Source organism: Mobula birostris, chromosome 8 (genome assembly GCF_030028105.1).
Source record: "Mobula birostris isolate sMobBir1 chromosome 8, sMobBir1.hap1, whole genome shotgun sequence".
In the NCBI taxonomy this organism is placed as follows: Eukaryota; Metazoa; Chordata; class Chondrichthyes; order Myliobatiformes; family Myliobatidae; genus Mobula; species Mobula birostris.
This window is the reverse complement of record NC_092377.1, coordinates 101,212,759-101,238,417: the sequence shown is the minus strand read 5'-3', so window position 1 is coordinate 101,238,417 and position 25,659 is coordinate 101,212,759. Positions and strand designations below refer to the sequence as shown.

At 39.3% G+C, this 25,659-nt stretch overlaps 1 protein-coding gene across 1 annotated transcript in view; it reads right to left on the bottom strand.

Moving 5' to 3' along the window:
• Window positions 1-5,507: 5,507 nt before the first annotated feature.
• Window positions 5,508-25,659, bottom strand: part of LOC140201540 (nuclear receptor-binding protein-like) — a 102,055-nt gene continuing 81,903 nt past the window's right edge. The window contains exons 8-17 of the mRNA XM_072265809.1: window positions 24,269-24,327; window positions 21,994-22,092; window positions 18,717-18,849; window positions 16,520-16,622; window positions 11,796-11,846; window positions 11,500-11,635; window positions 9,826-9,879; window positions 8,886-8,949; window positions 8,136-8,191; window positions 5,508-7,194 (exon numbers count right to left, since the gene is read on the bottom strand). Of these exons, the coding sequence (XP_072121910.1) occupies window positions 7,096-7,194; window positions 8,136-8,191; window positions 8,886-8,949; window positions 9,826-9,879; window positions 11,500-11,635; window positions 11,796-11,846; window positions 16,520-16,622; window positions 18,717-18,849; window positions 21,994-22,092; window positions 24,269-24,327 (854 nt within the window). The 3' untranslated portion in view covers window positions 5,508-7,095. The remainder of the gene's footprint in view (window positions 7,195-8,135; window positions 8,192-8,885; window positions 8,950-9,825; window positions 9,880-11,499; window positions 11,636-11,795; window positions 11,847-16,519; window positions 16,623-18,716; window positions 18,850-21,993; window positions 22,093-24,268; window positions 24,328-25,659) is intronic.

Sequence of the window (25,659 nt, the reverse complement as noted above, 5' to 3'; positions counted from 1 at the left end):
AGAAAGCAGGATCTCCCAGTGGCCACACATTTTAATTCCACATCCCAGTCCCATTCTGACATGTCTATCCACGGCCTCCTCTACTGTAAAGATGAAGCCACACTCAGGTTGGAGGAAACAACACCTTATATTCCGTCTGGGTAGCCTCCAACCTGATGGCATGATCATTGACTTCTGCTAATGCCCCAGCTCCCCCTCCTATCCCATCCGTTATTTATTCATATACGCACATTCTTTCTCTCACTCTCCTTTTTCTCCCTCTGACTACACCCCTTGCCCATCCTCCTGGTTTCCTTCCCGCCCGTCTTTCTCTCTGGACCTCCTGTCCCATGATCCTCTCATATCCCTTTTGCCAATCACCTGTCCAGCTCTTGGCTCCATCCCTCCCCCTCCTGTCTTCTCCTATCATTTTGGATCTCCCCCTCCCCCTCCAACTTTCAAATCCCTTACTCACTCTTCCTTCAGTTAGTCCTGACGAAGGGTCTCGGCCTGAAACGTCGACTGCACCCCTTCCTACAGATGCTGCCTGGCCTGCTGCGTTCACCAGCAACTTTGATGTGTGTTGCCTGAATTTCCAGCATCTGCAGAATTCCTGTTGTTTGCGCTAATAATCCACAGGTTCAATTTCAATTTAATTCACAGCATTAGGAACTTAAATTTAACCAATTAAGTCTTAGAATTTAAAGGCATAATGATACTGCTAAAGTGGTTCAGTAATGTCTTTTAGTGAAGTAAATCTGTTGGTCTTACCTGAAATATGGTTAATCTTGTCTCTGTACTAGATCCACGAAATGGTTGACTCTCGCCGGCCTCTGGATTTTGTAATGGGCAGCCTATATCATTCACTTCTTGTGAATGAATCAAAGCAGCAATAAAATGAAAATTTATAAAAATAGCTGTTCCTCTCTGTGCCTTGGGCAGCAACCTTGATGTTTCTTTAGCATTCATCTATTTTTTTAAAAACGATGCCGAGTTACTAGCTCAACGCTCAACCCAGCACAGTGTGCAAGGAGTCGGCCTGATTCAAACCCAGGACCACTCACCTTGAAGTCCAATGCAGGTGCCACTACACCTCCGGTTGGCGGTAAATGAATAACTTGAAATTTAATCTGGTAAGATGGTGGCACGTTCAGACGCAGCAGACTCTCAGTGGTCAAGCAAAGGTGCCTTTTGTTATCTTTAAACGTCAGCTTTACAATCACAGGACAATACTGAACATTAAGAAATTCAAGTACTACACGTCTACCCCATCAGCAAGCTGCTCGTTGGCAGAGCTCCAAGAGCTGGACTTGGTGTGGACCATGTTCCTGCCTGCTACAGGAAGGCATTGGAGTTAATGCATGAAGGCAGCATGCAGTCTAACAGTCAGTGATTGTCTTGGATGCTTCTCTTGTGATCTCAAGACCACAGCGTACATAGGTAATGTAAAATGCTGCAAGTCCTTTTCCCTTGTTTATTGGTGAGAAGATGGCAGGGGAGCTGTGTGGCCTCAATTGTGGGGAGGACTAAGCCTCAAGCCATGGGCTTGCCTGTTGCAGCATTCCAGGATGGGAGACACCGAGGCAGTGCAGCACACATTCATGCTGGGTTGAGGGTTGGTCTCTCCCATTGGTGCTGCCCTCCCAATGTTCAATTGGTGGAATGACAAGCTGGATTGTGTGTTCATACATTTGTCTATGGACTGCTGATAACATTGATGCACCATCAATTTATAGGACATGTCACTCAGGGACTTGGGCTACATGTTGTCTATGTTTACTCACTTTGTTAAATGTGCCTTGAGCTGTGTATGACTGTTGGCACTGTGTTGTGCACCTCGGCCCTGGAGGAACACTTTCATTTTGGCTATATTCATGTATGGTTGAATGATAATTAAACTGCAAGTTGTTTAAAACAAAATGCACAAGATACTTGCCGCTGTGTTGAATTGCTCCACATAAATAATTACTCAATTCTGCAGTTAAAATCTCATTATTCAGCCAACTACTTTGCAAAATGCATTGAATAGGGTTTACAGCCTGATCAATTTCTTGTTCCTCAAAGGAAAACCCTCCACCATGCTGAAAGGGGTACTGAAATATACTTTTTTTTTAAAGGTACCTTTTTCTAAAGAGCCATAAAATTATTGTACCCATTGGTCCTCAGTGTATTCAGAAACTAATCAAGTTAAATTTCTATAGTATAACACAAGTTACTGAATTTAAAAAAAGCAAGTTTGTATTACAAACATGAAAGTACATCTCTGCTGCAAAGTAGCATAACATGGATTTTAAAACAATTTGTAAGGTTCAAAGACACTTAATGTTTCCGTCTGGACTCTTAACCCTTTGAGCGCCAGTTATTTGGAGAAAAGTAAAGGACAAGATAACCTTTTATATTTGCAGTCTCCCTGGGTGCCTAATAGCAGGCTCAATAAACTATTAGAAGTCCAAATAATTCATGCATAATCCAACATCAATGTGATTTCCAAAATCACTGCAAACCCATTATTTTAAATTCTGTGAGATGAAACAAACATTACACACCACAAAATTCTTATTGCCACAGACAGGAAGGGATAACACTACCTCAATTGGTATATGAAAATACAAGTTTAGCAAAGAGAAAAGGTTTCTTGCCTATGTACGGAACCAAAAGAAATGGGGGAGATCTTAAATGTGTTTTTTGCGTCTGTATTTACTAAGGAAACTGGCATGGAGTCAATGGAAATAAGGCAAAAAAGTAATGAGGTCATGGAACCTATGAAGATTGAGGAGGAGGAGGTGTTTGCTATCTTGAAGCAAATCAGTAGATAAACCTCCAGGACCTGACAGGGTATTCCCTCAGACCTTGAAAGAGACTAGTGTTGAAATTGCAGGGGACCTGGCAGATATATTTACGGGTGAGGTTCCGGAGGATTGAAGGATAGCTCATGTTGTTCTGTTGTTTAAAAAAGGCTCTAAAAGTAATCCTGGAAATTATAGGCTGGGAAGTTTGACATCAGTAGTAGGTAACTTATTGGAAGGAGTACTGAGAGATAGGATCTACAAATATTTGGATGGACAGGGACTTATTAGGGAGAGTCAACATGGCTTTGTGCATGGTTGGTCATGCTTAACCAATCTATTAAGAGTTTTTCGAAGAGGTTACCAGGAGAGTGGATGAAGGGAAGGCAGTGAAGGGATGTTGTCTACATGGAAGGAGTAGTTTTTTCAAGCCAATTTCGCCACCCGAGGTGTTACCGGCAGGACCAACGGAGAGCTGTGGCTCACCGTGATGCAGAATCCAGAAGACACCACGGCTACATAGCAACCAAACTCATAGTAACCTTGGCGGCAGGAACCAAGTTTTTGTGTTAAGAGAGTCATAGTTACTCTACCTACCAGCCTTCTCCTTCCAACCCTCCTCCACCTTCTTTATAGGGCCTCTGCCCCTTCTCTCTTCAGTCCTGATGAAGGGTTCTGGCCCAAAACGTCAACCAATCTTTTCCACGGATGCTGCTCGACCTGCTGAGTTCCTCCAGCATGTTGTGAGTGCTGGGTCCATTGTTATTTGTCATCTATATCAATGATCTGGATGATAATGTAGTAAATTGGATCAGCAAATTTGGTGATGATACAAAGATTGGAGGTGTAGTGGACAGTGAGGAAGGTTTTCAAAGCTTGCAGAGGGATTTGGACCAGCTGGAAAAATGGGCTGAAAGATGGCAGATGGGGATTAATACAGACAAGTGTGAGGTGTTGCACTTTGGAAGGATAAACCAAGGTAGAACATACAAGGTAAATAGTGGGGCACTGAGGAGTGAAGAAAACAGAGGAATCTGGGAATACAGAAACAAAACTCCCTAAAAGTGGCGCCACAGGTAGATAGGGTCGTAACGAGAGCTTTTGTTACATTGGCCTTTATAAATCAGAGTATTGAGTATAAGAGTTGGAATGTTATGGTGAGGTTGTATAAGGCATTGGTGAAGCCAAATTTGGAGTATTGTGTACAGTTTTGGTCACCAACTTACAGGAAGGATATTAATAAGGTTGAAAGAGTGCAGAGAAGGTTTACAAGGATGTTGCCGGGACTTGAGAAACTGAGTTACAGAGAAAGGTTGAATAGGTTAGGACTTTATTCCCTGGAGCATAGAAGAATGAGGGGAGATTTGATAGAGCTATATAAAATTATGATGGGTATAGATAGAGTGAATGCAAGCAGGCTTTTTCTACTGATGCTAGGGGAGAAAAAAAAAGAGGACATGGGTTAAGGGTGAAGGGGGAAAGTTTAAAGGGAACATGGGGGGGGAGATTCTTCACAGAGAGTGGTGGGAGTGTGGAATGAGCTGCCAGATGAAGTGGTAAATGCTGGCTCACTTTTAACATTTAAGAAAAACTTGGACAGGTACATGGATAAGAGGTGTATGGAAGGATATGGTCCAGGTGCAGGTCAGTGGGACTAGGCAGAAAAATGGTTCAGCACAGCCAAGGGCCAAAAGGCCTGTTTCCCTGCTGTAATGTTCTATGGTTTTCTGTTTCAAAGATAATGGAGGTGAAATCAATGCAACTTATCAAGTGTTGGGGGTGAGGGGGGCAAGGGAAAGGAAGTTGGTTGCATAGCATGAGAACTGGCACTTTAGCTCTGTGTCTATGCTATCATGTACCCACTTTTACAAAAGTACTGAGGAACATACAGGCTTCATTTGTGCATATGTAGGTTAAATTATCCAGTGTGGCTCCAAATGGGGCACGAGTCTTACTAGCTTAATTTCCAATAGAAATCTGAATGGAATTGAGATTTTTGTACAATTCAGCTCTACCTGTTCTTAAACAGGCTAAGTTGTAACTTTATACAATATGCTTAATCAACAAAAGTAGTAAAAGACAGACCACATGGTGATGGGGAAAAACAACTTCACGGCTATGAAACAGAGCCTCAAGCTGTATCCAAACTTAAGTGTCACTTGCTGATCAAGCACAAGATGATTAGCACAACCTATACCCATACAGCAGGTGATTCAGGTGTCCACATCCATGAAGAGGAAGGGCATGCAATTTATGATTGCCAGGTTCCACAAATGGAAGAGTGGTTTTTACATTCAGTGATTGTCTAGAAACTGGTTTGCTTCAACCCCACTCAATGGAATGATTCATTTAGTGTAGTCAACATCCCTGTGTAATACTAATTTTTCAATGACTGGCTTTGACATATTAGCAAGCTATTAATTGCCCTATTAGTTATCTGACTCAAGCAGGGAACAGAGTTTAAATGTAAAAATCTATTTTCTCAAGGTTTGTTAACTGAAATCACATCTTCAGTGTTTGGACATCAAAGCTTTTGAACTGATGCCCCAAGAGCTCCACAGATGACAAAAGGATTTTTATCTTTTCTCCACCCCACCCCCTCACGTATGTCTATGCATGAACTGTGACAATTAGTGCAGATTCAAACCAAAACATGGACGGTTTTTCAAGTTTTTAGTATTACAGCATGATTGAGCTTTCTACTATTCAACCATTTATTTACAAGAACTACATGACAGGAGCAATCGAGAAAAACATTTATGAATGAACTCAAAAGAGATAGCTTGCTGCACAATTCAGAAGGGTGAATAACAAAGGAATAGTCACACACTGCTTTTTTGGTACAATATATTTGCTTCAGTGAATGCTGCATTAAATGCAGTTTGGGCTTGGAACAATGTCACAATACAGTGGTTTGCCATTCTCCAAAAATTAGAGATCCAAATTATGCCCAGGCTCTCCTGACCCAGCCCAATATTTTTTTTTCTTTATAACAATTACCAATCTCAGTTCCCTTTATCTCAAAATTCCATTGTCTAAATGCAGAAAAGGTTGAAAAACATTTCACACTTATACCAAAACTATAACTAAAATGACAAAATGCAAGACAATCAGAAATGGTTACTGGCAAATTGGTTTTTGCAAGTGGAATTGACCCTTCATGATACTTGCAAACCAAAACAACCAATTGTGCTTATTATTAGCTCACTGTACACTATTTGGCTCAAAATATACGACACAAAATACAAATCTCCTCAACTTCCTTTGGCCAACAGACCTTACAGAAATACATGGCTAACAAATGTTTAATAAATGTGCCATGACAAAAGAACCATCAGAACTAGTACACAACCTCAGCCACACAACCCAAAGTAATACATAATAGGGAGTACATATCGGTATCAATGCTCAACTTTACAGACTTTGCAGCTTTGAGGGAAAGGGGAGAAAGAGATTGGGAATATTGGGAAGGAAGGCTTCAATAAAGCGTTCAGTTTAAACAAAGGCAGCCCCGGTGTATCAGCTGAATCTTCTCAAGACTTGTAACTGACAATGAATTTTTCATTTCTGGATCAGGCATTCTAGACATTTTAAAGCAAAAACAGTATAACACCTGGTTTTATGTTTGATGCAGAACAATTCATCCAAACTCGACTAACCACTCAAGTACACTAAACTGGTGAAGTAAAAAGATTAGATCATTTGCTGGTTTAATGGCCATCACATTCCCCATCTTCATGTGCACAAAAGCTATGCCATTTAACAAGTTCAACACTGAAAAATAGTGGGAACTTTCACAGACATGGCCTCTTAAATGCATTTGTAAGAACACTGTCGTTTAAAATCACCGAGCATTCTGGATCTTGAAAAACAAATTTGCAAAGATTATACAACAGAAGAAACATGCACATTATTGGCATATATAAAGCGATACAATGTATTGAAAAAGTTCACAATAACATAGCAAGTGATTCTTCACTTGGTGCAGACCTCGCACAGTCTCCTTCACAGTCTCCACATTCAGATTAAACAGCCTCTTTCCCCTCCCCCCACCATCCCAATCCCTACTTCCAGCCCACCTTTACCTCAGTACAGAGAAAAGCGCCTTTCCAATGTGGCGGCGCTCTGCAAGTCTTACTGCTAAATAAAATACGATAGTCACAGGGTGAAGCACAGATGGGACATAATACTGACAACAGAACTTTTCAGTGGTGGGATGTTCACCATCACCACACTACAACATGCAATTGAGCCTGTGGCTTCCTGTGATATCCCCTTCGTCCATTGAAGACCGGTGATGAAGTAGTTGTACCACACAATGAATCTGTAGCTATGAAGAGACTGTGACATCGGATAGGGAACCATTCCGATTATAGAAGAATTTGCTGAAGGCATCTTCGAGCAAGGTGGTTAACCGACTCTGATCAATCTATTCAAAAGATGGGAAGAAACAATCATGATCAACACAAAAATGCCATAAAATTAAAACAAAATTTTTGTATCTTATTTATTCAGAAATTTAGCACAGTAATAGCCAAACAAGTCTGTTCCACCAATTTTACCCATATGACCAATTAACTGATCAACTTGTTTGGATTTGGATGCAGTCACAGGGAGATTGTACATACTCCATAGAGACAGCAGTGGAACTGAACCCAGGTCGCTGGTGATGCTAACTGCTACACTACCAGGCTAACCCAGTATCTTAACTTACTTTCCTCCTTTTTTAATAAAAAGGCAATTTAATTGCCTATTTAATGACTTACATTAGAAAACAGCAATCCCAGTATAATTTCTGCCATATAATCTTGACTATCCCAGGATTTAAACACAGAGTGCACTATCCCGAAGTAGCAGAGAATAGACTTCAATCCCAATCTTGGTGCTGTCTGACTGGAGTTCACACATTTCCTCTTGTTTTCCTTGTGAGTGTGTGGGTTTCGTCTGTTTGCTCCAGTTCCCTCCCACATCCTAAAAGTGTGCAGATTAATCATTCACTTGAAAATGCCCCCATGTGCAGGCAAGTGGTAGAATGTGGGGGTGGGGGGGGGAGGAAGAGGAGCAGAAAAATGGGATCAGTGTTGGAGGATCCACTTCTCCTACTGTATCTCTCCAGTGCCATCTAGTTTCCCCTAAAAACTAAAAATTGCAACACAACTAAAATACTGAAATGTTTATGCACATGCCCAAAAGTATGAACGATAATGGATTCAGGTTCGAAAAATGATTAGTATCAAACTTCAAAAAACTGTCAATTAACCATCTCAATGAAATTCAATAGTTAATATAAAGAACTTTCAAGAGAGGACAACAAAAAGATAATGCTGTGTAGACATTTCAAAATTTGAAAAACAAAATTAAGTCGCCTACCTCACTGATAAATCCCAATTGAACAAGTTCTGCTGCCAGTTCCTGGCAGCTCTCATCTATAAAGAAACATTAGCATCAGTATTACTGACCATACTTGGACATCCAGTATTCACATGTTTAGTAATTATAGCTAGCCTGCTCTTTTTGGAGCAACACACGCAAAATGTTGGAGGAACTCAGCAGGCCAGGTAGCATCCATGGAAGAGTACAGTCGACGTTACGGGCCAAGACCCCCCAGCATTTTGAGTGTGCTGCTTGAATTTCCAGTATCTGCAGATTTTCTCCTGTCTGCTCTTTTTGAATTCTGTTAGAGATTGTATTTCTAAACATAACTAATAGGTTTTATTTTCTTCATTCATGAAATATTTATAATTTGTTAAAAATAATCTTGACAGTTTTAAGTCCTTCAGGCAATTTACAGTGTTTCATCTTACAAGTTCTGAAATCCAGTTCTGACTACTTGAGCTCAGAGGCTGCACATTGTTTTTATTGGAATTGCCAGTCAGTTTTCATTGATGTCACTGATAATCTTGACTATTCCAGGATTTAAACACGGAGTGCACTATCCCAGAACACAATGGTTTCCATAACTCTAAAGGGGAATAAACTACAAATCAATATTTGCCCTCACCACTAAATAAATTTCTTGAACTGGTAATTTAAATTTTGTAACATCAAATAGATCTTGGGCATCTTTGCAAAGAACCAAAATCTTCATTTGCACAAAGCAATGATCAGAATAATACATACTAGGCAACAAATCACAGCTGAGGTGTCGGTTTAGCTTGTCTTCCAGTTTCAAGAGTAGCGTTAACTGTAGGAAAAAACAATCACATCAGTGTAAGTACCTCCTCTTATCTTTTTCCTTCCGAACTTATTTTCCTAACAATGCAGCTTCAAAAATTCATCACTTTTTCCATTGATACAAGAGGTTTTGATCCTGTGGTATTTTGAACTGATCAGTTTATTTGCAATTTTAAAACTATTAAATGCAACAAATTAAAATAAGGGATTACTGACAAAAATCAGCAATAGTGACGCTCAATTTATGTTAACTGATATAACTTAGAACATTAAAAAAAATAGAATCTAATGGCAGGACCATCAGAATTGCCAGATAAGTCCTACGCACATCTGGATTGACATGGGTAGAATGGGGGTAGATTAGTGAAAGATTCTTGTCAGTCTATTAGAAAGCACAGAGAAATATTCGGCAAGGGCAAGTAAAGGGTCACCTCCAACAGATGTGCTAAGCACAAATGCTCTTGGGATATTCTTAATGGCCACATTTTTATTTCAAAAATAAATTTTGCTTCCCTGATACTTTGACACTACAGTTACTTTTACATGAAATACTTATGAGTTTAAATAATTTTAGAGTTGATAACTTCTAACTTTTAGATCAATCATTGTGGAAGATGGGGGCAGTTTTTTTAGGCAAAGGATTCTGATAGATATGAATCAGTATATTAGTATTATTCTATTAGAATTTTGAGGCTAGTGTGGATTAAGATAATCAGTAAATTGTGTATCAGTGGCTATATTCTGACAATGTGAACAGTGTCATACGTAGAAGACACTCAATTAATCATCACATAAAGTGAATATACAGAAAATAAAATATTTGTTATGATAGATGCTTCTGTACTTATTCGACGCAACATGCTTATTAACACTTTAAAAAGCTTACATGATGTTTGGCTCCTTCATCAACTGGCTCAATATTGCATTGCATCTGAACAACCTGAAAGCAAGTTTTAAAAAAAAAACAAGCTCAGAATCAGGTTTATCACTGACATATGTTGTGAAATTTGTTTCATGGCAGCTGTATATAAAGATTACTTTAAAATCGCACAAGAAATAGCAAAGAGGACGAATTACAAGGTAGTGTCATGTACTATCCAGAAATCTGATAACAGAGCAGAAGAAGCTATTCTTAAAACATTGAGTGTGGGTCTTTAGGCTTAATTAAACAAATAATTCTATTTATTATTTGAAACCATTATTGAAAAGCTCTCTCCTTCCCAATTCTGACAAAGGCACTCAAGAAGAAAGAAGCAGGAATAGGCCACCTGACCTACCATTTTGATAGACCAATGCAGGCTTCACATTCTCTATCACAGATCCTCTGTCCCAATGCCATGAATTTTCAAATATTCAAAAGTTTTGAATATCTCTCATGATTTGGCCTTCACAACTTCCATGGGTGAAGAAATTCTACAATACCTCAACTATTGCCTTATCTTGAAACTATGCCACCCTGCTCCTCCATTTGAAATTCTCTGATAAAAACATCATCTAGCCTGGCAAGCCCCCTCAGGATTTTCTATGAGGACCCTGAAACTTTTTTCAACAGATCTGCCTGCCCTGCTAAGTTTCCAGCATTTTCTGATGTGAATATTAATGAATAGGAGTTGTCTGCCCATCTCTCTCAAAATTCAAATCCACCTTCCTTACTTTTTACAAACATGGCAACAAATGCACCCATTTTAATTCCACTTCCCATTTCGATATGTCTATCCATAGCCTCCTCCACTGTCATGATGAGGCTACACTCCGGTTGGAGGAACAACATCTTGTATTCCATCTGGGTGGCCTTCAATCTGATGGCATGAACATTGATTTCTCGAGCTTCCGGTAATGCCCCCCCACCTCCCCTCTCCATTTCCCATTCCCTTTTTTCTCTCTCTCTCTCACATACCTTATCTCCTTGCCTGCCCATCATTTCCCTCTGGTGCTCCTCTCTCCTTTTCTTTCTTCCATGGTTTTCTGTCTTTCACCAATCAGCTTCCCAGCTCTTTACTTCATCCCTCCCCCTTCAGGTTTCACCTATCACCTTGTGTTTCTCTCTCTCCCCCCCCACCAACCTTTTAAATATACTCATCAGCTTTTTCTCCCCAGTCCTGCAGAAGGGTCTCAGCCCAAAACGTTGACTGTACTCTTTTCCACAGATGCTGCCTTGCGTGCTGAGTGCCTCCAGCATTGTGTGTGTTGCTTTGATTGTCAGCATCTGCAGATTTTCTATGGCTATGCACATGAGTACAATTCTCAAAAGTTACCTCGAAGTGTACTGCATAGTGATAAGACTTGGCAAAAAATCTTCAGCAATTAGAAATAGACTAACTAGATTTATAGTGCTGCTTTGTCAGCGTTGCTTCAATATTTTGTTGATAACAACCTGTCACCATGGGGAAACAACTAAAAAATTCAAGTGGGTCCATTGGGAATGAATAACAAATCTGACTTTATCAACATAGGAATCACATCCAAAATGAGCATAAGCAAAGTTTCTAAGGCTGCAATCTCAGATGGAAGGCAATTTGGTCAAAGACTGGAACCTTTAAGGGTGCATGTAATTTCTTACCTTCCTGGTCTCCAGTTCTGCAGGTTCAGGTGTAGGTGTTTTCACAGACGGTGGGATGATAGGTGACGTTACAGCCTCCTGCTGTGGCTGCTGAGGCATGGGCATCCCAAATGCAGTCAAAGGATAAATACCATTCCTTCAGGTTGAAGTTAAAGATCAAAGATCACTGATATAACACAGTATAGAAAACAAACTCCTTTCAGGTCATTCAACCTCATTTCTAAAATGAATAAACCTGGAATTTAATTTAAACTAAACTACAATAATTAAAATCAACCCTACTGTGAAATGCTTACCTCACATCCTCTAAAAATTTATCTAACTCCAGTGCAGGAAACTGGGAGAATCTGTGGGTGAGAAAAAAAAAGGTGGTCCTAAGAAAACATGCAAAACATTGTTTAATTTGAAATAAATTCAAATGAAAAATTTGAATTTCATGAATATATTAGGTGTCTAAAATATATTTTTAAAAATGGCTTGTTAACTCATGTTTATATCCATGAATGCTGCCTGACCTGCTGAGTTCCTCCAGCATTTTGTTGTGTATATATATCTTCATATACTACCTTGACATTAATTTTCAGTAATGCATCAGGAACTTAATAAACAATGAATCCCATTAATGAACTTGCATTTCATTGAGATGACTGCAGCCTGTCTGCAAATAAAGTGAAGGAATGGTACGACCAAAACTGAAGATAAAAACTTAATTGTAAAATGAAATCAAATACATCTATAAAGCATCAGTAATGATTGAAGATAAACCTGGATTGTACCCAGCATGTGTAGATATTACAACAGAACCTCACCCAGTTGAGACTGTACACATGGAGTCGGGGTACCAATGTAGATTGAGAGTTGGTCAATAGACAGAATACAGCAGGAACAAACTGGTGTGTGTTCGATTGGCAGGAAGTAACTGGAGGTACAGGTATATCAGTTCAGTGTTGGTTCAGCACAGACTCAAGATCAATAAGGAATGTTCCAATTTTGTGTGGCTGAATTCACAACAGAAATTATTGACAATCCATATCAATGATTTAGCTTCTGAATTGTGAACATGCTATGTTGGCGCTTGAATGTGTGACAACACTTGTGGGCTGCCCACAGCTCATTCGTGGATGCATTCCACTGTACGTTCCAATAACATGTGATCATTTGAGATAATAGTATGGATAAAAAATTGGCTAACTGGCAGAAGGGAAAGAATGGAAACAAAGGGAACCTTTACTGCTTGTCTGTTGGTAACCAGTAGCGCTCCAAACACATTCCAAAGACCTATAGGTTAGTTGATCACTATGGGTGTCATTGGGCAGAGCAGGCTTGTTGAGTCTGATGGGTCTGCAACCACACTGTCCCTAGATAAATTTATGCGTGGGAGGAAAGGAATTGTCAACATTCAAGGTTGAAACTCTGCACTGGAGCTTGCTGCTTGACCCAAAGTTCTTCTGCTGATTGTTAGCAGCAATATCAAAATAGCCTAGCTCTTTTCAGTAGGGATAAAAAATGTTGGTTGTTCCTGCCTATTTGATCTGTACTCCTTTTGCATCATGGTGGAAAATCTCTGCTAGAACTGCATACCTGATCTATAAACCTTCTGCATCACAGTGGAAAATCCCTGTTAGAATTACAAAACTGATCTATAATCCTTCTGCATCATGGCGGAAAACCTCTGCATCACAGTGGAAAATCACTGTTAGAACTACATACCCGATCTGTACTCCTGCATCAGTGGAAAGTTTCTGCTCGAACTACATACCCGATCTGTACCCTTCTGCATCATGGTGGAAAATCACTGTTACAACTACATACCCGATCTGTACTCCTGCATCAGTGGAAAGTTTCTGCTCGAACTACATACCCGATCTGTACCCTTCTGCATCATGGTGGAAAATCACTGTTAGAACTACATACCCGATCTGTACTCCTGCATCAGTGGAAAGTTTCTGCTCGAACTACATACCCGATCTGTACCCTTCTGCATCATGGTGGAAAATCACTGTTAGAACTACATACCCGATCTGTACTCCTACATCAGTGGAAAGTTTCTGCTCGAACTACATACTCAAACTGTACCCTTCTGCATCATGGTGGAAAATCACTGTTAGAACTACATACCCGATCTGTACTCCTGCATCAGTGGAAAGTTTCTGCTCGAACTACATACCCGATCTGTACCCTTCTGCATCATGGTGGAAAATCACTGTTAGAACTACATACCCGATCTGTACTCCTGCATCAGTGGAAAGTTTCTGCTCGAACTACATACTCAAACTGTACCCTTCTGCATCATGGTGGAAAATCACTGTTAGAACTACATACCCGATCTGTACTCCTGCATCAGTGGAAAGTTTCTGCTCGAACTACATACCCGATCTGTACCCTTCTGCATCATGGTGGAAAATCACTGTTAGAACTACATACCCGATCTGTACTCCTACATCAGTGGAAAGTTTCTGCTCGAACTACATACTCAAACTGTACCCTTCTGCATCATGGTGGAAAATCACTGTTAGAACTACATACCCGATCTGTACTCCTGCATCAGTGGAAAGTTTCTGCTCGAACTACATACCCGATCTGTACCCTTCTGCATCGCAGTGGAAAAATCACTGTTCGAACTATATACAGGTCCACAATCCCTTATCCAAAATTCTGAAATCCAAAAAGCTCCGAAAAATGAAGTTTCTTTTTGCCAACAGCTGACATCACTCAGGTATGATGTGACAGCACTGGCAGAGGCCACTAGACATCAGTTGTGGCTCAGCGCTCGTACTGGTTACACGTGCATTTACTGTTCGCTGATATTTTGTGTTCACTGTTGGCTTTGTGTTTAATTTCACTGTTAAAATTGTCAAAAAGAGCTGCAGATAACCCTATGGGTAACAATCAGAAAAAGAAAAGGAAGCATCTATCATTATCAATAACGCAGAAAGTGGATTTACTGCAGAAGCTTGATCGTGGTGTGTCTGTGCGGCATTTTACTGAAGAATATGGTATCGGAACTACCATTGTATATGATTTAAAGAAACAAAGACAAGTTACTGAAGTTTTAAAGTGACAGTGATGACCATAAACTAATGAAAAAAAGGAAAACAATGCAGAGGGCAAAAAATGAAGATCCTGTGTTTTGATTGAGTGGATTTGACAACGAAGAAGTGAACGCATGCCACTGAATGGCATGTTGATCATGAAACAAACTAGAATATACCATGAAGAACTGAACATTGAAGGTGAGTGTCAATATTCAGAGGGTTGGCTGCAGAAATTTAAGAAGCGTCATGGTGTAAAATATCTGAAAATTTGTGGTGAAAAAGCTTCTGCTGATCATGAAGCAGCTGAAAATTACATTGACGAATTTGCCAAGATAATATCGATGAAAACCTTATCCCTGAAAAAATTTACAATGCTGATCAAGCAGCTTTGTACTAGCACTACGTTCCTAGAAAAACATTAACAACGGCTGATGAGAGAGCACCAACAGGTTTTAAAGATGCTAAGGACAGGTTAACTATTCTTGGGCGTGCCAATGCAGCAGGCACACACAAGGTGAAGTTGGCAGTGATTGGAAAAAGCCAACATCCGAGATGTCTGAAAGGTGTACGCAATTTACCTGTGCATTATTATGCAAACAAGAAAGCATGGGTAACCCGAGAAATGTTTCCTGACTGGTTCAATGACCACTTTGTACCAGTGGCATGAGCTCATTGCAGGCAAGCTGGACTGGAAGAAAACTGTAAAATTTTATTGTTCCTGGACAACTGCTCCGCACATCCCCCTGCCGAACATTAACAAATGCTTGGCACAGACATTGGCCTGCAACGATGATCGATGTAAATGAATCTACAGATCAAAACTTTGAAGGATTTTGTGTCACTGAGAAGTGATGATATCAAACCTCGTAACTTACGCTAAAATGTTATCGAATGAAAGTGTAAATAAGTTAGAGGAAGCTGACATAAAGAAATGCTGAACATTGACAATGATGCACCTGTTGTGCATTCCTTGAGTGATGGGGAAATTGCTGAAATGGTGTTTAATACAGATAAGCATGAAGATAGTAGTGATGATGATGATGACATAGTGAACACAGGTGAAAAATCCCTATAGACGATATGGTGAAAATGTGTGATCAGTTAATTGCTGGCCTTGAACAACGTGCATCTATCAGTGAGCAAGAGATTATGGCAGTTTACTCAGTTAAAGGGAGATTGCTCAGACATAAAACTATGTTAATGAGACATATGACACTTGAAGTCGTCTTTAAAAACACCGTCTGTTGTAGTGCTGCTTCATAAGTTGAGAATTCTGTTCCTGGCCCATCGAGTACCTGTAGAGTACTTAGCTTTGTTTGCCACAAATGCAACTTAACTAGCTTAGTTTGAGCCCGTAAGTGTCCTAGAGTATTTACGTCATTAACCATGTGTTTGATTCAGTTCGTTTGAAACTGTATATTTTTACGTTTTATTGAATGTTTAATAAAACTGTAATAGTATTTGTAGTCTTTATTTATCCCACTTAACTATACGTTTTGTGTTCACAGTTGACTTTGTGTTTAACTTCACTGCGAAAATGTCAAAAAGAGCGCAGTTCAGGAAAACCTGGAAGTTCTCTCTCCAGCGCTCGTTGTTTGAGCATGCAGACTTTTTTTCTTGTCATTATTCCCTAAACAATACAGTATAACAACTACTTACATGGCATTTACATTGTATCAGGTATTATAAGTAATCTAGAGATGATTTAAAGTATACTGGAGGATGTGTGTAGGTCTGGAGCTCTCCTGGGTCCTAAAGTCCACCCTCACTGAGACAGGTTAATTATCAATATAATTATCAATTTTCTAAAATCTGAAAAATTCTGAATTCCAAAATGCAATTGGCCCCAAGGATTTCGGATAAGGAATTGTGGACCTGTACCCAACCTGTACTCCTGCATCAAAGTGGAAAATTTCTGCTCGAACTACAGACCCAATCTGTACCCTTCTGCATCATGGTGGAAAATCTCTGTTAGAACTACATACCTGATCTGTACCCCTTCTGCATCACGGTGGAAAATCTCAGCTAGGACTGCATTCATGTCCATGTTTTTTGTCATTTCTTCCAAAGCATTTTCAGGAATCATATCTACGAATGAGAAAACTGTATTAAAATCATATTCAGCCAAAGGACTGATATCCATTTCACTATAGCAAAGAAACTGTTCCAACTGTAAATTTAATTAAACAAAAGCAAACAGCTTTTCTTTATTTTAAAAAAGTCACAAGATATAAAGACAGTGTCATTCAAGTATAACTCCTTTCAGAAAGGTGACAAAATCAAGGAATACTTGAGAAATTGTGTGGCTCATGGGGCACCAGGACCCACACAGGGCAAAGTGGAAGCAGTACAGTTGGGGTAGTCTATGTCTGAATATTTCTAGGATCAGTGACGCAGCTAGCTTCAAAACCAGGAAACTAAGCAAATGGGCCAAGGGACCAAGGTTGTGAAGGGAGTAGTGAAGGGTAGGATCAAGGACCAGCTGATTAATAGTTTACCACAGACTAGATGGTCTGAAGGGCCTGTTTCTGTGCTGCAATGTTCTATGATTCGAAATGTTAACTTAGGAAATAATAACCAGACTGAAAGGAAAGGAGAATGTAAGAACAATTAAATCGCTGATAAGGCTAGAGGCTACAGAAATGTGAAAAAGGCAGTGTAAACACACACACACAAATAAAAGTGTGACCTGACAGCCATTACAAGGATCAAGACATGAATATTGGTTTGGGGGGGGGGGGGGGGTAAGGTAAGGAAAAGGAAGCGAGAATGATGAAGGAATGCCTCAATTACTGATGGTCTAAGAACAAGAAGATTGTCTATGGTCAGGACACCAAGCTGAGGGAGTGGTTCGGATGACAATGAGAAACATAAGCAATGAAGTCACTTTTGGGACTAATAGCCTCCAACTATGCCCACAGGGAAGGGCAGAAGAGAAAATAAAAAAGGGTCAGGAAAGTACAGTGTTGATCATGGGGATTTTAATCTACATATTGACCAGAAATAACAAATGAGCAAAGGTAGCCCAAGATATATCATATGTAAAAGAACTATTTTGGATAATATCAAACCAAAAATCTACTACCTAATTTGAGAACATCTGAGTCAATGCTTAAAAAGCGACCAAGTCTAATAATCCCTTGAAGATCTGAGATTAACTGAGGTACCAAAGAACAGTGTCTTCAGAATTTGAACCCATAAACTAATTGGGATCTGGCCATCAAATTGTTTACTTGACTCAGACGAACTTTTCTGTGAGCCACTGAACACTTCAATAATAACTCAAAACTCTAGAAAGACTCATATGAAAAAACATCTGTTGAAAAAGAAAAATAATGTTTGTTTTAGCAACTTTTCACTTACGGTCATCACCTCAAATATTTTCCATTCAAACAGATGTTACTTAACTTTGAGTATTTCTGCTAGTTTTGTTTTCCAATCCAGATTTCACTATGAAGTCTTTGCAAACTCTTAAATATGTTTAGAAGAAACAAAAGCAGCAAGCTTATTTTACATTCATGACTTTCATGGATGTATAACGCAGAGATGAAAGTAAATGCACAAAAGGATGTACTGTGACTGTCTACTTCAGTATACAAAACAATCTCATATCCCCTATCAGCCACCAGTTCCCACTCTACACTTTTCCCTTCACCTTTAATTTTAAACACTAGCCATCTCCCCCCTCTCCTTCCAGTCCAGATTAAGGGTTACAACCCAAAACGTTAACAGTTCACTTCCCTCCACAGATGCTGTCTAACATGCTGAGTTATAAAAAAGTTAATTCAAGCAGAGAAGGAGTGGGTTTTGAAATCCCAGCAAATGCAAAGAGAATTAGCCAAATGAAGTTTGTAAATGTGGATATTGAGCAAGTAACAACTATCTCAATTCTTCTTTTGCAAGATATGACACACAAACCAAGCTCAATGAAAACAAAGAGGTTTACAGGCCCTTAAGTTGTAAAGAAGTATTTTGAATTCTACTACAAATTAATGTTTCACAACAAAATCAAGTCACATTTGATATATCAACTCAAAACATTTATCATTTTCTTCATCACTTGATCTAACTTATTTTTAGCAACTTCTGTCTTTAGTTCAATTTCCAGATTTTAGAATTCAGTGCAGAATAAAAGTGTTACATGAATCAAAGATGATTATTTAAGTTTACATAAATACTTACGAGGATGACTGACAATACAATGTGCTGCTAACAACTTTAATGAAGGTACTTCAAATAGAGCTGGGTGAAAAAGTAGTTCTCGGGCAGTGGGACGTTTAACAGGATCAACCTCCAAACATTTTTGAATAAATTCCTGTCATGAAAGGAGTCAAGAGAAAGTGCATTTAAACCACTGATATTCAGTGGCCTATTATACTAGCTTCTTACCACTAGGAGCATATTGTGAATAAGTGCTCTAATTCAGTAAATACACCCTCAACTTTGGATATACATCTGGCATAAAGTAACAATTTCCATTGTTCAGTCTTTTTATCTTAAACAATTCTACTTCACTGATTAAATTCTACCTTGTGTTTCAGAATAACATTTCAAACAGTTCAAGCAGCAATGGGATTGGATTTTTATTTTTTGTACATGTAATGATTGATCATCTATACTTTGGTTACCTCCAGTGTAACCAAAGTTTCTGCACACAGCAGCCACTCCACTGACTCATTATCATACCTAACAATTTAAAAAAAATAATACAGTATCAAGTATTGTCTTAAAGAATCCAAATGCTTCTACATCAGCTACAGTGTCTATAAAAAGTTTTTATGTTTTATAGTTTTGCAACATTGAATCACAGTGGATTTAGTCTGGTCAAAAGAAAAAAAAGACTTGTGTCAAAGTGAGAACAGATCTCTCCACAGTGGTCTAAATTACAAATATAGAACACAAAATATTTGATTGTGTAAGTATTCACCCGCCCTTCAAGTCAATATTTAGTAGATGAACCTTTAGCAACAATTACAGCCTCGATTCTGTGTAGAGAGGTCTCTATCAGCTTTGTACATCTGGACTCTGCAATTTTTCCCCATTCTTCTTTACAAACCTATTCAAACTCTGTCAGATTGCATGGTGATCATGAGTGAACAGCCCTTTTCAAGTCCAGCCACAAATTCTCAATTGAAGTCTGGACTCCGACTTCGTCAATCCAGGACATTAACATTGTTTATAAGCCATTCCTGTGTAGTTTTGCCTTTATACTGGGGTCATTGTGTTGCTGCAAAACAAATCTCCCAAGACATAATTCTCTTGCAGACTGCATCAGGTTTTGCACCAGAATTTTTTGCTGCGTTCATTTTACCCTCTACCAGGGCCTGCTGCAGTGAAGCATCCCCACAGAATGATGCAGCCACCACCATGCTTCAGGGTAGGGATGGTGTGTTTTTGATGATGCATGGCTTACGCCAAACATAGTGTTTAGTCTGATGGCCAGAAAGCTCAATTTTGGTTTCATCAAACCATAGAACTCTCTTCCAACTGATCTGAGGGTCTCCCATATGCCTTCTGGCAAACTCTAGCTGAGATTTCATGAGAGTTTTTTTTTCCCTAACAGTGGCTTTCTCTGCCACTCTCCCATAAAGCTGCGACTCGTGAAGCACCAGGGTAACAGTTGTATGTGCAGTCTCTCCCATCTCAGCCACTGAAAATTGTAGCTCCTCCAAAGTTGACATAGGTCACTTGGTGGCCTCCCTCACTGGTCCCCTTCTTGCACAGACACTCAGGTTTTGAAGACTGCCTGCCATCTTCTTTACATTTCTTGATGATTGCCTTAACTGTACTCCAAGGGATATTCAGCAACTTGGAAATTTTCTTGTATCCTTCTCCTGACTTGTGCTTTTCAATAACCTTTACGTGGAGTTGCTTGGCGTGTTATTTTGTCTTTTGCCAAGATACCGACTCACCAGAAGTTGGACCTTCCAGGTGTAATTTTACTAGTCAATTGAAACAACTTGTCAGCATACAGGTCTCCAAAACCATTTATCTAATTTTGACTTCCAAAACCAATTGGCTGCACCATGATGATTTGGTGTGCCATATTAAATGGGCGTGAATACCAATGCAATCAATTGTGTTTTACAATTGTAATTAATTTAGATCAGTTTGTAGAGATCTGTTTTCACTTTTTCTGTTGCAGTGTCAAAAAAGCCAAATTAAATTCACTGTGTAATTCAATGTTGTAAGACAATAAAACACAACTTCTGGGGCGGGGGGGGGGTGGGAGAGCGAATACTTTTTATAGGCACTGTATCTTTAATGGAAAAGTTATACACACCAAATAAAAAAGCTTCACCAAACAACACTGCTCAATCACTCAAAAAAAAAGTTTTGGTGCACTTGTAAAGCAGATGAAAAGTTCCTACCTATAGTCTTTAACCAAATCCTTATGAATGAACACTTGAAAATACCCCACCCTCAAAAACAGTATATCTAAATAGTAGTTTTAAATTAGGTTATGGTAAATATTCAATTGTTTCCATAAATCTGCAACATAAATCACTGATCTAACCTATTTCAAACTTACTGAACAGATTTCTGCCAAGTGCATGCTATAAAATGAGTTAGATAATATCAACCATGTCCTCAACCAATGGCTGAAAAGTTATAGCCAATAAAGTCCCAGTACCTTGGAAACAGTCATGGCCAAGAAGAAATTAAATGAAAAATCTGTACTTAAAGCAGCTTAACAGAAGTACTTAATTAACGGTTCTCAAAGTGGGGTGGTGGGCTGATCAATAATGAAAAGCAATGAACATAATATGGGAAATCTACAAATTTTAAACACATCATATCATAATTTTGTTCTTTTGAATCAAGTAATCCAAATGAAATTTTGGGTGGAAGAATGTCACTGCCATCTCACAGCTTTGAAGACCCAGGTTTGATCCTGACCTTGGGTGCTATCACATTCCCTCATGACAGATTTCTCCTGGGTACTCTGGTTTCCTCATGGTGCCAAAACCATGCTGGTTGATTAACTAAGTGTAGGGTGTGGCAGAAGAATCCAGGTGAGAAAAGAGTTGATGGGCATCTAACCATGCCAACTCTATTCAGAAGATGTTAATGACTGGCTCAGGGCTTCAGTGTGATATTAAATTCACAAACAACTGCACCATGCCTTAGAAATGTATGTCTCCATATTAAGTAAGAACTTGTTGAAGAATGTTTTACATCCTTCCACACATTTTAACCAACATAATGAGTGCACACACTTACGAAGTTAATTTAAATGAAGTGGAAATCTAAAATCTGAAACCACCTGATTCCATCACCGACATCTAGTCGCATTAGCAAAAGTAAAGTTCAGTACCATCACAAATGCCCCCATGCAGATGAGTTTTCATGTGGCCTAATTAAAACATGGTCCAATGAAACTACAAACTAAATCCATAGCTCACAACTGAGTGAATGAATATTGCGCTTAAATTCAGTAAAATACTGCAATACATACTCTTTGTAGAGTGTCTTCAAGTAACTGAATTGCATTATTGATTGCTTCTTGTGACACATAGGACGAGTCTCCATTACCCTGGATCTCCAATACTGCCATCTAGAAGAGCAAGGAGTGACTGATGAATTCAGCCAAATTGGACAAAGTCTACTTCAACTAATTGAGACGAAAGTACTAATGCAAAAACTGTATTTACGACCTTTTGTTTATCTCCCTAATTTCCTTCAAATTAAAAGCAATAAATCACAAGTATACTCCCATAAAAGGCACATCTCCCAATAAAAAGCAGTATCATAACCTGATCACATTCCAAGATCACAACAGCTTAAGTTTTCCAATTTCTTTCAGCAGTAGCTAGTATAAAAGATATAGACCAAAAGTTAAATTGTGAGATGCTTTTGTACAAGAGCATCACTCCATAAAACTGAGTGCTAACAGAATGCTCACTCATCATCCATTCATGTGTGCCCACTGGGCTTTGATGTTTCCACTGGCCAAGGTCAAATCAGACATGGCTTAGAAGCAAACTAGCAAGTGGTTTGGAACTTCACAGAATCAATACATTTTTAAAGGGAGAGTTTCCTGTGTACAAAAGTGCCATCTGAGATAAATGTTGTTTTCTTCAAAAGTTCAGCTGCCCCCAAACAGAATTTCCCATTCCTCACTAATTGAAGTATGTATGGCCCTCATGATTTTATATAAGGTAGATTGTTTTAAAATTACTTCAGCCAAAGGGTGGCAAGTCTGTGGAATTCATTGCCACAGACGGCAGTGGGTATATTTAAAGCAAAGTTGATGCGTTCTTGATTAATCAGGGCATCAAAGATTACAGGGAGAAGGCAGTAGAATGAGGTTGAAAGGGGTAACAATCAGCCATGAGGGTAACAGTCTATCCCCAGAGTAGGGGAGTCTAAAGCTAGAGGACACAAGCTTGTGAGATGAGGAAAAAAAACTTTTAAAGTACCTGAAGCACAACTCTTCCCTGAACCCCCCCTCCCCCCCCCCCCCCCCCCCCCGGAGAGTGTGGTGGGTAACTAACTATCTGGTATGAAGGGAATCACTACACAAGATCTGGAAATGCTGCAGAAAATTGTAAACTTTGCCAGCTCCATCATGGGCACTAGCCTCCCCAGCATCCAGGACACCTTCAAAAGGTAGCTCCAATCATTAAGGATCCCCCTCACACAAGCCACACCCCTTCTCATTGCTACCATCAAGGTGGTGGTATAGGAGCCTGAAGACAAGAGATTTCTGATTGGCCACTGAACCCATGAACACGAATTCAGTATTTTTCCGTATTTTTGCACTATTTGTTTATTTTAATTTTTCATACTTATCGTAATTTATAGTTTATTATAATTGTACTGCCGCCACAAAATAACATATGCCAGTGATATGAAACCTAATTCTGATATGTGGAACACGCCGCCAAAGGAAGCTGTAGAGACAGATATAATTGCATCATTTTAAAGACATTTGGGCAGGTTAATAAACAGGAACATTTAGAGGGATATCAGCCAAATGCATGAAAATCAGACTAGCACAGATGGACAGCAGGGTCAGCCTGGAAAAATTGGGCTGGGGGGCAAGCTTCTATGACTATGATTTGAACGACTGAATGTCATCAAGCTACCAAAAGGAAATTGCTCTGTGTCTTGAAAAAGCTGTTTAGTTTATAATGGACTGAAATCTACGTTATTCAGGCTGAGACAGTTATTAGACAGTGACAAGCGAAAATTATAAATGAATTTTTTTTTTAGCATGTTGCACCAGACAGTCAGCCATTCTTGTCTGGCGCGTGGTGTCAGGATTGGTCTCCTTTCAGATTAACCGGGTCACGATATGAACGTTCCTGACTCGGCCCCCCTCCCCTTTTTTTTTTTACGAGGTTGAGTGACTAGCTCGACGCTCAACCCGGCATGGACGGAAAGTGTGCTCAGGGGGTGGCCCGACTTGGATTTGAACTCAGAGCCTTCGCTCCAGAGTCCAGTGCTGATGTCATTGTGCCACCAGCCGGCCTATAAATGAATGATGGCAGCTAAAGAGAAAATATATTGCTGTATTTTATATTAAAATATATTGCATCAGCAGAGATATAAATTCCCTATATAAAATAGGAACCATTTCTGATGAGATTCCATATGGAAGGATCAAGGGAACAGGAAACAATTTTCTGGGGTGTTTTTTTTTTGCAAAAAAAACTTAAAGCATCACACATTTCCATTTAATTTCTCCCTTCCCTCAAATGTAATTTTCAAACATAATTACAACATACCTCTAATGCACACATTCCAAATGAATAAATATCAACAGCCGTCGTCACATTTGTTACAGCTATAAAAGACATAACCAGCATTAGAATATAAATTCCATACACTTCAAAGACTAATATTCAAGATTGCTTAGTTATTTCCTGTACACAGGTGTATAGGAGGATAAAGTAATTGTTACTCCAGATTCAACATAGCACTAAAAGACAACACAGTAATAATTTTAAAATAATAAATATAAATAAGATCCTATATACATAGATTGATTGCATGTCCATAAAGTGATGCTAGGCAGGATACAATGTAATTGACAGGAAATAAATAAGTAGTGGTGGAGTTACTGAGTGGGGGTGTTGATCACTTGGGGAAAAGTAACTGGTTTTGAGTCTGATGGTCCTGGCGTGGATATTACATCCACTCAAGTCGGGATTGTGCCGGGGCAACCCGCAAGTGTTGCCAAGCTTTCAGTGACAGCATAGCTTGCCCACAACCTACACATCTTTGGAATGTGGGAGAAAACTGGAGCACCCAAAGGAAACAAATTCACCCGAATAAATTTGAGAACATACAAACTTCTTACAGACAGCAGCACAAATTGAACCCCTATCATAATTGCTGCCACTACAAAGCTTTACATTAGCTGCTATGACACCTACATTTTTAGTCTGCTTCTTCATGTGCCTTGCGATTTACACGCTTGGGGGATCATGGCTTTCCACATCGAACGATCCCACACAGCGTCAATGATATCTTGTACACTTAGATCTGTTAGTTCTTTCACAGTGTCCATATATTTTCTTCTTTGCCTTCTTCTTCCGCGTTGCCCAGGCATACGGCCTTGTAATGTAAGACATTCTATTTCTCCCTTTCTGATGACATGGCCCAGGAATTTAAGTTTCCTCTCATTTAATGTTCTCATTAAAGATATTTTTGTATGGGCACGTTGGAGTACCGTCTCATTAGTTACCCTATCTCTACATAATATTTTCAGCACTCTTTTAAGAAACCACATTTCTGTTGCTTCTAAGTTTCTTTGGAGTTCTGGTGTTTTAGTCCATGTTTCGGAAGCATACAGCAAGATTGACCAGATGTAACATTTTAGTAGCCTAAGCCTTGTTGTTATAGAAATGTGTCTGTTGGTAAAAATGGGTTTCATTTTTTGGAAGTTGGTTTTGGCAATGGCAATTCTTTTTATTTCTACTTTACTTCTAGCATTTTCAATATGCAACATTAAAATCCAAACTGAAATCAAAAATCCTCTAAGATTAGTTTAATTTCCTTTTTACAAGACCTAATGTGCAAGATGCCTTAAGAACTTGTTAGGGATGAGAATCAATCCAACTTAGACAATATTAGCTAGGCTTGTGGGCAGCATAGTAGCAATGTACACTGTAGC